This window comes from Dipodomys ordii, unplaced genomic scaffold (assembly GCF_000151885.1).
Source record: "Dipodomys ordii isolate 6190 unplaced genomic scaffold, Dord_2.0 Scaffold23, whole genome shotgun sequence".
Classification (NCBI taxonomy): Eukaryota; Metazoa; Chordata; class Mammalia; order Rodentia; family Heteromyidae; genus Dipodomys; species Dipodomys ordii.
The window spans coordinates 5961020-5973583 of NW_012267239.1; the positions used below are offsets into that span (position 1 = coordinate 5961020).

A 12564-nucleotide genomic window follows, 5' to 3' on the forward strand; every position below is an offset into this window, starting at 1 on the left:
GGGGGGGGGGGGGGGGAGGGCGCGAGGCCGCAAGGAAGCCCTGCAGAGCCAGACACAACGCTTGCTTCCTACCCGGTCCACCCCTCCCCACCCCGCATCGCTAATGCCAGGCGCACACAAAACGCAGTGAACGGACAGAGCCAGCAAACACAGAGGCGGAGCCGGCCAGCCCGACCTTCCTGTGACGCTTACACTCAGCTTCTCCTCTGGAGAGAGGAGAGAGCCAGAGGTGTGGGGGTCCTTCCAGGTTAGCGGGAAGGCAGGCTGGCGAGGCCTGTCTCCAGAGGCACGGGGAGGCTGGGCTCGGGTACCAGGCCCCAAGCCAGGCTTGGGACCAGGCTGAGAGACAGAATCCGCCCCTCCCCCACTGCGTGTGCCCAGGACCCCAACCCCGCCCCGTGGGACACACCCCGGTCCTCTGCCCACACCTGCCCCTTCCAGCAGTCTGCTCTGGGAAGGTTCCAGAGCTGTCCCCTCCCATCTTCAGGCCTACCCCGAGTTGTGCCCCTGGGTGAACTCAGGCGTCCGGTTGACTCGGGCCAGACCCCAAACGGCCTTAAAACGAGAAGTCAAACTGCTGTGTCCCCTACTAGCTGAGTGGATGTCAGCCACGCCTCTCACTAGTTCCAGCCAGTGCCCCTCCGGCCGCCGGCCCCCAGCCAGGAAGACAACGCAGGCGCCAAGGCGGCACCGAGGCCACTGCGGCCTTGGCCATGAGCGGGACTCACCGATCTTCTGATGGAAAATCTTGTCAAAGGTTATCTCATTCCTCTCCTGCAGGTACCTCTGCATCACGCTCCGGATGCTGCGAGAGAAAACGGGATGCAGTTAGCTCGACCTGCAGGGGGAGGGGAAGGGTGAGACACCACACCAGGCCCCGCCCACCGCCAGCCAGGGCCCCACACGAGGGAGGCCGTGGCCTAACCGGCAAGCTCACGGGGCCAGCCTGCGCCCTGCCCTGAGACTCGGCTATCTTAATTAACCAGCAAAAGAAAGCCACAAGTGGAAGAGTGCCAGCCAGGAGAGAGAACTAAGCAACAGGGCCAGGCCCTGAGTCTGAAGCCCAGTACTTACACACACACACACACACACACACTACCTGTGTCTCTGTCCAGTTGTGCTGTTCTTTTATATATACACCACATGGTCTTAATTCTTCCTTTTCTAACTTAAATGAGGCTGAGGAATTTAAATATTTCTGGTGTTACTCCAAAGTATTCAATTCCCAGTAGCCACGGATTTAATTACACCCCATGGATATCCACACATTTCCATTCTCCTTTGCTTTCCATTTAAATTATTTGCTAATTTCCCTTGAGATATGTTCCTTAATCTACAAGTTACTTAATGCTGTACTCCTTCATGTGCAAACGCTTGGAGGATTTAATTCTTTGGTGGCCAGAGAATATATGCTGAAGGTTGAGGCTTTTTAGTACCTGCTGGAACGTGTGCTGTGGCTGGAGGGTAAGCCACCACGCTGAGTGATTCAAGGGGGCCTCAACCTGGTGGATGTCGGCGGGTGTCAGCGGGGTGAACATGCTTAGCTGCGTGGTGCGGATGGTTAGCTGCATGGTGCGGGTGGTTAGCCGCGTGGTGTGGGTGGTTAGCTGCGTGGTGTGGGTGGTTAGCCGCGTTAGGTGCATGGTGTGGGTGGTTAGCTGCGTGGTGTGGGTGGTTAGGTGGTGTGGGTGGTTAGCCGCGTGGTGTGGGTGGTTAGCCGCGTGGTGTGGGTGGTTAGCTGTGTGGTGTATGTGGTTAGCTGTGTGGTGTATGTGGTTAGCCGCGTGGTGTGGGTGGTTAGCCGCGTGGTGTGGGTGGTTAGCTGCGTGGTATGGGTGGTTAGCCGCGTGGTGTAGGTGGTTAGCCGCGTGGTGTGGGTGGTTAGCCGTGTGGTGTGGGTGGTTAGCCGCGTGGTGTGGGTGGTTAGCTGTGTGGTGTAGGTGGTTAGCTGTGTGGTGTATGTGGTTAGCTGTGTGGTGTATGTGGTTAGCTGTGTGGTGTGGGTGGTTAGCTGCGTGGTGTGGGTGGTTAGCTGCGTGGTGTAGGTGGTTAGCTGCGTGGTGTGGGTGGTTAGCTGCGTGGTGTATGTGGTTAGCTGCGTGGTGTATGTGGTTAGCTGCGTGGTGTATGTGGTTAGCTGTGTGGTGTGGGTGGTTAACTGCGTGGTGTGGGTGGTTAGCTGCGTGGTGTGGGTGGTTAGCTGCGTGGTGTGGGTGGTTAGCTGCGTGGTGTAGGTGGTTAGCTGCGTGGTGTATGTGGTTAGCTGTGTGGTGTGGGTGGTTAGCTGCGTGGTGTGGGTGGTTAGCTGCGTGGTGTATGTGGTTAGCTGCGTGGTGTGGGTGGTTAGCTGCGTGGTGTGGGTGGTTAGCTGCGTGGTGTATGTGGTTAGCTGTGTGGTGTATGTGGTTAGCTGTGTGGTGTGGGTGGTTAGCTGCGTGGTGTATGTGGTTAGCTGTGTGGTGTGGGTGGTTAGCTGTGTGGTGTGGGTGGTTAGCTGCGTGGTGTATGTGGTTAGCTGTGTGGTGTGGGTGGTTAACTGCGTGGTGTATGTGGTTAGCTGCGTGGTGTATGTGGTTAGCTGTGTGGTGTGGGTGGTTAACTGCGTGGTATAGGTGGTTAGCCGCGTGGTGTATGTGCTTAGCTGTGTGGTATGGTTGATTAGCTGCATGGTGTGGGTGGTTAGCTGTGTGGTGTGGGTGCTTAGCTGCGTGGTGTGGGTGGTTAGTTGTATGGTGTATGTGGTTAGCTGTGTGGTATGGGTAGTTAGCTGCCTGGTATGGATGGTTAGCTCTGAGGTGTGGGTGGTTAGCTGTGTGGTGTATATGGTTAGCTGTGTGGTGTGGGTGGTTAGCTGTGTGGTGTAGGTGGTTAGCCGCGTGGTATGGGTGCTTAGCTGCGTGGTATGGTGGTTAGCTGTGTGGTGTATGTGGTTAGTTGTGTGGTGTAGGTGGTTAGCTGGGTGGTATGGGTGGTTAGCTTGGTGGTATGGGTGGTTAGGTGCATGGTGTAGGTGGTTAGCTATGTGATGTGGGTGGTTAGCTGGGTGGTGTAGGTGGTTAGGTGCATGGTATGGATGGTTAGCTGTGTGGTGTGGGTGGTTAGCTGTGTGGTGTGGGTGGTTAGCTTGGTGGTATGGGTGGTTAGCTGTGTGGTGTAGGTGGCTAGCTGCATGGTGTAGGTGGTTAGCTGCCTGGTATGGATGGTTAGCTGTGTGGTGTAGGTGGTTAGCTGTTTGGTATAGGTGGTTAGCTTGGTGGTATGGGTGGTTAGGTTCATGGTGTAGGTGGCTAGCTGCATGGTGTAGGTGGTTAGCTGCCTGGTATGGATGGTTAGCTGTGTGGTGTAGGTGGTTAGCTGCATGGTGTAGGTGGTTAGGTGCGTGGTGTGGGTGGTTAGCTGCATGGTGTAGGTGGTTAGGTTCATGGTGTGGGTGGTTAGCTGCGTGGTATGGGTGGTTAGGTGCATGGTGTGGGTGGTTAGGTGCGTGGTGTGGGTGGTTAGCTGTGTGGTGTAGGTGGTTAGGTGCGTGGTGTGGGTGGTTAGCTGTGTGGTATGGGTGGTTAGGTGCGTGGTGTAGATAGTTATCATCATGGTAGAGGTTTTCAACATTCTGGCTTCTTGCCTACTGTTCTCCTCAGTGTGAGCTGGGAACGCTGAAATCCTGAGTCTATTGACCAGCTGTCTTTGGTCAGTGTTTCTTGGAGATTGAATTTATCTGTTTGACTTCTAAGCGTCTATGTCTTTTAGTTTAAAGTCATTTTCTAGCTCCTCCCAACACAGAACCGGATCTTGCCCCTACATCACCCGGCCCATCTGGCAGTCTCTGCCATTTAATTGAGTTGTTTGAAACATTCACATTTAATGTGATTCTAGCTGCAGTTCAGTGTAAGTCCATTACCCTGCTCTCGGTGCTGCGGTTTCTCTTCAGCTGCGTCCCTCTGCAGCTGTCCTGAGCTGTATTGCAGCAAAGGACAACATTGCAAACCTAACACTTACAATGACGTCACACCAAGGCATGTGGCTGTCACCCTAATCCAGCTTGAGGCACTTTTGTCCTGCCCCCCCCCAAAAAAAGTTCCTCTGTGGCCCTCAGCCACCGCTCCTGCCCGAGGGCGCCATCTGCCTGCCCAAGCTCGTGCTGTTGCCGTCCCTAGACATTTCCTATGGAAACTTGGGAAGTCTGAAGCATGAGGCACTCCCACGGGCTTGTGTGTGCAGCGAGCGCAGGGAGCGGGAAGTCCGTTCTCCTGTGATGCTGAGGACCCCCTGCCAGGGAGGAACCACGTGGTCCATCTGTCAGCCCGTCCCTTGTTCATCAACAGTCACATTGCTTTGGACATGGAACGGACACAAACGCTGTCCCACCCGCCAGACACTGGATGGGCATACCTCGTGACTTCAAGATGCTGCCTGATCAATACGTGTTTTAGGTGTTCTTTGTTTTTGTTTGTTTTTAAAGAAACTGACAAGGTTGTAATCCTACTCAGGAGGCTGAGGTCTGAGGATCACCATTTGAAGCCAGTCCGGGCTGGGTCTCAGGGCTGGCCACTGAGAGCCAGTAGCAAGTGACCTGCTGCAGCTGCATGCCCAGGGTGTCCATGTGCCCGTCAGCAAGGGGAGCAAGGGGTGTGAGGCTCACACAGGCCTGAAAGCCGGGGCTGAGGGACTGCACCACTGGGGAGTGGTGGGCAGCAAGCGAACCGGAAGTACACAGAGGAGCAGTCAGGTGCACCGGAAGTAGATGGCGTCACACCCAGTCCTTTGAGGCCCATGGCCATGCCCTGCACCCCACCCACAGTCTAGGCCTCCTGCCCAGTCCCCTTCGTGGACGCCATGCAGCCTGCAGGTTTAGTGAATGAGCGCCAACTAGGACAAGACTTACAGCTGTCATACTCGCTATGCAACTGCACCCCTGCAAATGCTTCCTCCTCAGACTGAGCATCTCTACCTGACCATCCAAAACCAAACGGCTCTAAAATCTGAATCCTTTTATTTATTTTTCTCCTGATAGTAAAGATTTAATTCAGGGGAAAAACTCAAACACCTGAGCCAATCCCTCGGCCTGTCTTTTCTGATAGGGTCTCTTGCCTTTGCCCAGACTGGCCTATGACAGCAATCCTCAGACCTCTGCCTCCCAACAGGCGCGGATAACAGGCTTGAATCTCCAACACCCAGCTCCCTTACAAGTTTCTTCCTTAACTCTTCTACTCAGGAGCCTCCTCATTTACAGCGACAATCACGGCCCTTCCCGACAAGACAGCATTCTTGTTTGTTTTATCCAGCTATGCCCACGTAGTCTGTGTGTAGACTCTGGAACAAAGCGTAAAAGGTCTTTGTAATTCTACTTAGATGACCTGACATCATCTAACAACACTGAAAATGGAACTATTGGAGTTTTTTCTAGGTGCAAAACCTAGAGAAAGTCTCACACGTAGAACCAAAATATTACACACAGAAATATTCACTGTGAATTGCTCGTGATTTTGAAGATAACAAAACCTGGGGCTAAGACAATAATACAGAGGCTGAGAGGCAGACACAGTGCTGAGGGTGGACACAGTGCTGAGGGTGGGCACGGTGCTGAGGGTGGACACGGTACTGAGGGTGGACACAGTGCTGAGGGTGGACACAGTGCTGAGGGTGGACACAGTGCTGAGGGTGGGCACGGTGCTGAGGGTGGACACAGTGCTGAGGGTGGACACAGTGCTGAGGGTGGGCACGGTGCTGAGGGTGGACACGGTACTGAGGGTGGACACAGTGCTGAGGGTGGACACAGTGCTGAGGGTGGACACAGTGCTGAGGGTGGACACGGTGCTGAGGGTGGACATGGTACTGAGGGTGGACACGGTGCTGAGGGTGGACACGGTGCTGAGGGTGGACACGGTGCTGAGAGGCAGAGTGCTGAGGGTGGGCACAGTGCTGAGGGTGGACACAGTGCTGAGAGGCGGACACAGTGCTGAGGGTGGGCACGGTGCTGAGGGTGGACACGGTGCTGAGAGGCAGACACGGTGCTGAGGGTGGGCACAGTGCTGAGGGTGGACACAGTGCTGAGGGTGGACACAGTGCTGAGGGTGGGCACAGTGCTGAGGGTGGGCACAGTGCTGAGAGGCAGACACAGTGCTGAGGGTGGGCACAGTGCTGAGGGTGGACACAGTGCTGAGGGTGGGCACAGTGCTGAGAGGCGGACACAGTGCTGAGAGGCGGACACAGTGCTCAGGGTGGACACGGTGCTGAGGGTGGGCACGGTGCTGAGGGTGGACACGGTACTGAGGGTGGACACGGTGCTGAGGGTGGGCACGGTGCTGAGGGTGGGCACGGTGCTGAGGGTGGACACGGTGCTGAAGGTGGGCACGGTGCTGAGGGTGGGCACGGTGCTGAGGGTGGACACGGTGCTGAGGGTGGACACGGTGCTGAGGGTGGGCACGGTGCTGAGGGTGGGCACAGTGCTGAGGGTGGACACAGTGCTGAGGGTGGACACAGTGCTGAGGGTGGACACTGTGCTGAGGGTGGACACGGTGCTGAGGGTGGGCACGGTGCTGAGGGTGGGCACAGTGCGGAGGGTGGGCACAGTGCTGAGGGTGGGCACAGTGCGGAGGGTGGGCACAGTGCGGAGGGTGGACACAGTGCTGAGGATGGACACAGTGCTGAGGGTGGACACAGTACTGAGGGTGGGCACAGTGCTGAGGGTGGGCACAGTGCTGAGGGTGGACACAGTGCTGAGGGTGGGCACAGTGCTGAGGGTGGACACGGTACTGAGGGTGGACACAGTGCTGAGGGTGGACACAGTGCTGAGGGTAGACACGGTGCTGAGGGTGGACACTGTACTGAGGGTGGACACAGTGCTGAGGGTGGACACAGTACTGAGGGTGGACACAGTGCTGAGGGTGGACACGGTGCTGAGGGTGGACACAGTACTGAGGGTGGGCACGGTGCTGAGGGTGGGCACAGTGCTGAGGGTGGGCACAGTGCTGAGGGTGGGCACAGTGCTGAGGGTGGACACAGTGCTGAGGGTGGGCACAGTGCTGAGGGTGGACACAGTGCTGAGGGTGGGCACAGTGCTGAGGGTGGACACAGTGCGGAGGGTGGGCACAGTGCTGAGGGTGGACACAGTGCGGAGGGTGGGCACAGTGCTGAGGGTGGACACAGTGCGGAGGGTGGACACAGTGCTGAGGGTGGACACAGTGCTGAGGGTGGACACAGTGCTGAGGGTGGGCACAGTACTGAGGGTGGGCACAGTGCTGAGGGTGGACACAGTGCTGAGGGTGGACACAGTGCTGAGGGTGGACACAGTACTGAGGGTGGGCACAGCGCTGAGGGTGGACACAGTGCTGAGGGTGGACATGGTACTGAGGGTGGACACAGTGCTGAGGGTGGACACAGTGCTGAGGGTGGACACGGTACTGAGGGTGGACACGGTACTGAGGGTGGGCACGGTACTGAGGGTGGGCACAATGCTGACGGTGGGCACAGTACTGAGGGTGGACACAGTGCGGAGGGTGGACACAGTGCTGAGGGTGGACACAGTGCTGAGGGTGGACACAGTACTGAGGGTGGACATGGTACTGAGGGTGGGCACGGTGCTGAGGGTGGACACAGTGCTGAGGGTGGACACAGTACTGAGGGTGGACATGGTACTGAGGGTGGGCACAGTGCTGAGGGTGGACACAGTGCTGACGGTGGGCACAGTATTGAGGGTGGGCACAGTGCAGAGGGTGGACACAGTGCTGAGTGTGGACACAGTACTGAGGGTGGACATGGTACTGAGGGTGGACACTGTACTGAGGGTGGACATGGTGCTGAGGGTGGACACGGTGCTGAGGGTGGACACAGTACTGAGAGTGGACATGGTACTGAGGGTGGACACAGTACTGAGAGTGGACACGGTACTGAGGGTGGACACGGTGCTGAGGGTGGACACGGTGCTGAGGGTGGACATGGTACTGAGGGCGGGCACGGCAGTGAGGAGGTCGATCAAGGCCACACCAGCTCTGGGTGAGGGAGGAGGTGCCGGCCAGGCCCCATGCTCAGCGCGGGAGCTGGTAGCCTAAACAGTTTGGCTTTGGGGTCACTTCCTGAAGCAATGACCTCAGAGGAATGGCTGTGCCCCGGGCACCTGGCTGCCCGGACTGAAGCACCGTGTGCTGTGGACTCTGCGAGCTGATCCTGCCAGAGTCCACCGAGGGACAGCTGGGGGGTGAGGGAAGAATGGAGGGAGGGAGGGAAGGAAAGAGGGAGGAGGAGGGCAAGGAGAGAGGGAGACAACCCAGGGTTCAACGTCTAATCAAGGAAGCAGAGGAGGAGGGAAAGAAGGGAGCCCAGGAGTGGGCCGGGTCCCCAGCCCCATTTCCAAGCCCACCGCACATAACATAAAGGAAGCAGCCAGGTTCATCTTACCATGCCCCGCCCCCGCCCCGCCCCCGCCGCGCACAGCATCCACTCACCCAGCTCGAGAACAGCAAGAGCCAGCGTGGGAAAGTGTTTTCTATACTAGCAACATCCAAGGCATCGGGTGTTTTTCCTTTTTATTTTCCTAGGAGACGTGACGTCTGGGGAGGGGGAAGGGGGGTCCCCTTTCCCCTGTGTGGGGGCTGGGTGCACTGCTGGACAACCCCTCACCTGCTGGGTGGGTGGGAAGAACTGGGCTGGGGAGACCTGAGCCTCCAAAGGAGGGTGGCCTCCACCGTGGCCCTGGTGCCCGGTCCTCCCATCCCTGACCTCCCTGGGCCTCCACTTCTGTGAAATGGGAGCTGCTGTCCCCTGTGGGTCAGGGGAGGACGGAGGGACACAAGAAGGGCTCCTGGGAAGCCCCTGGCAGGAGGCCAGGCTCTCCAGACAGGGCAGTGGCTACAGGATTACCTTGTGGACACTAAGCTCCCTGATCAGGACCCCGGAACCCAGCACTCCTGGCCCTCTGACTTGTCCTCTGCCCAACCCTGCCCCGCACTCTCCCAGCCTCAGAGCTCCCACCGCCGGCCTCACAGATGGGCAGCAAAGCCAAGTTTGGCACACAATGCCATCTCTAAGGGCGGATGGCGTGAGGGTGGGGGTGGCCAGGGCTGTGCCCGGCGGGACAGGACCCACCTCCCGGGAGGACTGCAGGGCTGCGTGGCTGTGGGTGCCACGCTGCCCCGCCCCTTCCAGCCACCCAAACAAGCCAACTCTAAGAGCCCACGGGTCAGAACAAACTGCCCCTGGTGCCCGTCCACTGTGTTGGGCAGAAAGCCCTTCATTTTGTGGATTGTTCAGCAGTGCCGGCGTTCAAAGCCAGGAAGCCGACACTTGCTATGCTAGCACTCCACCTCAGAGCGCCATCAGTCTTGCTGTGTAACCCAGCAGGCCTCAGACACCACGCAGCGTGCTGGGATTACAGGCATGCACCACCTCACCTGGCTCTCTTCTATCTTCTAATGTGGACTTTTCAATTCCAACCAAAGCCATGAGCACCGAATGAAGCCACGGGTTCACCCTCCAGCCCACACAGGGTTTTCCACCAACCCCTCACTGATTAGTGAACAAATTACAGAATAAAATCCATTTCCACCAAGAGGGAAGAGCTGGCCCCACCTGCCTCAAGACTGAGTCTTGAGGGGTTTCTCAAACAGGAAGACACAGAATGCCACGTGACTGACTGCTCCTCCAAGGGGACCATTAACAGATGGTGACAACGCTCTGAGCAAGCGCCCCGGACTGGGTGACATGGAGTGACAAAAGCCACCACACACACACACACACACACACACACACACACACACACACACACACACACACACACACACGTCTCTGCTGAGAGCCTTCGAGCAGCTGCACTTGAAAGCAAGCTTCTCTCCCAGCTCAGTTTGGTACATTTTCCCTCCCCAAAGGAAAGGCCAGCGTCTGGAGCTCATCCCTCTGTCCCTAGGCCTGGGTAGGTGCTCTACCAGTATGGTCTCTATGCAATACCAATAGAGAAGATGAATTCTGTTGTTCTCAGATCATCTTGTCACCGGGATGCGACCAGCTTCGCCACCGCTGATCTCACCTTTGCAGTGCCTGAGAAACTTAGGTGCGACCCCCAGGAAAAGACCCGAGTTGGGGGCCACCCAGCCTCGTTCAACCGTGAGTGGTGTCAAGTCAATGGGATTCCATTGGCTTTGGAAAGAAGCTACCAGAGTGCTGAGATCTGCTGGATACGCTCCAGGCCAGGCCAGTGAGTGGCTCACGTCTGTTCATCCCTGCTACTCAGGAAGCTGAGATCTGAGGATCACAGTTCCAACCCAGCCTCAGCAGACAGAAATCTGAGAGACTCCTCTCCAATTTAACCCACGACAAGCTGGAAGTGGAGCTGTGGCTACACTGGTAGAGCACCGACCTTTAGTGAAAAAGCCAAGTCTGAGCATGAGGCCCTGCGGTCAAGCCCCAGTAACCTTCCGTGGCCTTCCCTCAGCAACTTGACCCCATTTCACTAAAAGTATGTTTTTCCCCAGCGTGGCTCCTGTTGGGCTGCGTGTGCAGCGAGCCCTCGGGCACCTGTGACCTGCCCATCCGCTCAGCAAACATTTCCGCCAGCTAGAACAGCTGCACCGTCCTCTGCTCCCACAAGATTTACGCTTGTTGCTCCCTTAATTGAATAATGTGTCCACTTAAAGGTTTGCCTCTGGCCATCAAAGAGACAAACTCTCCCCGGGGCCCAAGGTACCTTTCTGAGATAGTCCGAGCAAGCAAGGAGACCCCACACTGCAGAGTGGCCAGGATAAGAAACTACCAACATAGTCTTTGCCTCTCTGTGTGCTCTTTGCCTCCTTGGCTTTTCTGTTGAAAATCCCAAAAAAGGGCAAAGACGCCCACAGATTATAATAACATGCATACAAAGATCCTACATAAAAAGCCCAGTATGCTCTTGACAGCCAAATAAAATCATTCAGAAGAAAGAGAAAAGAAAATCAATAAACCAATAAAGAATCAATAATGATGAACTGTGATAAATTAAGAGACTTGCTATCATCAGAGTCATGTCGGCTTTCTGAGTCTATACTTGGGGTGCTTTGTCTGCCCTAGAGCATGAACTCAGGGCCTGAGCACTGTCCCTGAGCTTTTCCGCTTCAGGCTCTGCTGCTTCTGGCTTTTGGTCACTAACTGGAGATAAGAGTCTCAAGGACTTTCCTGCCTGAGCTGGCTTTGAACCATGATCCTCAGATCCAAGGATCACAGGCGTGAGCCATTAACATGTTTCAACGTGAACATAACTCACGTTGACAGAAGGCCTCCTACCTCCCACTCCCAAAGTGAGTGCTGTCAGGTCCCCAGGATCCCTGGGGTCCCTCAGAAGTGGAGACACATTTGCAGCCAGGCCTCCCTGGTGGTCTCAATGGAAGAGTCCAGCTGTTACATTGAGGGAGAAATGACAGCTCTGTGAATGGTGACTGCCAGGAAACCCCAAGCCAAGTCACAGAGACAAACACAAAACAAATTACAAGCCCAGCAGGGGCCTGCCTCCTTCAGCCCTCCATCTGAAAAGGAGCAATTGCACGGATTCCTAATGCAATGCGCTGGTTCCTAAAATTACCCTCCTGTGGACATTTTTCAGTTCTGAAATGTCAGAGAAATAAGCTGTCCATAACCAAATGCTCTTTCAGAAAAAAAAAAAAGAAAGGAAGGGAGGGAGGGAGGGAGGGAGGAAAGAAGGAAGGAAGGAAGGAAAAAAAAAAGGGAATGTGTTCCTGAAACAGACCCTATCTGAAAAAACTCAAAACAAAAGTTGGGGGGTTATGGGATGGAAGTCCCCAAAGGTCAGTCCCCAGGAGAAAGCAGAAATAGAAAGACACAAAGAGACAGAAAGACAGAGAAAGAGAGGAGGAGGAGGAGGAGGGGGAGGAGGAGGAGGAGGAAGGGAAACTCATCAGTAAAAATCACCACCCCAAACCCGTAGGCGTTCCTAGGAGGAAGTGACCGCCCAGCCACAGAAGAAGGTTCTCCTATTGCTACTGAAAAGCAGAAGTCACATGAAATTCAAAATACCAAGGGGGGAAAATGTACAGAAGTTCCTAAATTTAGTCATTTTATATACCCATGCCCTACCCACCCCCACAAAAGAAAACCCCCCAGAGATAAGAGTTACTGCTTTTTATATATGGACAGTGTGCATTAAAGATCCTCCGTCCCTTGTGGGAGCAGGGGCAACAGAGGGGAGACAGGAGAAAAAGGATTCGCCCGATTCTATCAGCTACGTAGAACGACATCTAGGATTTGGGGGGCCGGGACGGGTTGGATGAGAGGGGCAGGGCCTCTAATGTCACTGAGCTTCCACTGGGATAAACTCTAGTTGTGTCCGATTTCTGCTTCGGGACACCCTTAGATTTGAGTCGCTCCCTCACCTCTCGCCAGCAGCTGCCCTTCCATCCCCACCCCCACCCCACCCCCACAGTCAGAGGCAGGGACTATGGAGGGAGAGCTAGGTCAAAATTCCTCCCCACCCTGTGCCCATTGGCACCATTCCCCTCTTCACCTGGGTGTTTTCTGCACCTTGGTCTCAAAAAAGCACCTGTAAAATACAGGCAGGAGAGCATCCAGGCAAAGACTGTTTAGCTC

General features: G+C 55.9%; 2 protein-coding genes across 2 annotated transcripts in view; both read right to left on the bottom strand.

The window, feature by feature from the left end:
- Nucleotides 1-1643, bottom strand: part of Adrbk2 (adrenergic, beta, receptor kinase 2) — a 70487-nt gene extending 68844 nt beyond the window's left edge. The window contains exons 1-2 of the mRNA XM_013014280.1: nucleotides 1345-1643; nucleotides 729-805 (exon numbers count right to left, since the gene is read on the bottom strand). Of these exons, the coding sequence (XP_012869734.1) occupies nucleotides 729-805; nucleotides 1345-1643 (376 nt within the window). The remainder of the gene's footprint in view (nucleotides 1-728; nucleotides 806-1344) is intronic.
- Nucleotides 1644-3018: 1375 nt separating this feature from the next.
- LOC105984178 (A-agglutinin anchorage subunit-like) lies at nucleotides 3019-7936 on the bottom strand. Its single transcript, XM_013014281.1, has 5 exons — nucleotides 6006-7936; nucleotides 5600-5919; nucleotides 4883-4948; nucleotides 3899-3954; nucleotides 3019-3543 (listed from the first exon to the last, which is right to left on the bottom strand). Exons 1-5 carry the CDS (start codon nucleotides 7934-7936, stop codon nucleotides 3019-3021), a joined length of 2898 nt encoding a protein of 965 aa, XP_012869735.1.
- Between the last annotated feature and the right edge of the window lie 4628 nt (nucleotides 7937-12564).

What these genes read in the sequence shown, in the direction of transcription:
- LOC105984178 (XM_013014281.1), bottom strand. Translation starts at nt 7,936, where the DNA reads ATGTCCACCCTCAGCACCGTGTCCACCCTCAGCACCGTGTCCACCCTC. An exon ending in GTGCCCACCCTCAGCACCGT is followed by an intron (nt 5,920 to 6,005) that starts GTCTGCCTCTCA and finishes GTCCACCCTCAG; the next exon opens with CACTGTGCCCACCCTCAGCA. An exon ending in GCATAGCGAGTATGACAGCT is followed by an intron (nt 3,955 to 4,882) that starts GTAAGTCTTGTC and finishes GCTGCAATACAG; the next exon opens with CTCAGGACAGCTGCAGAGGG.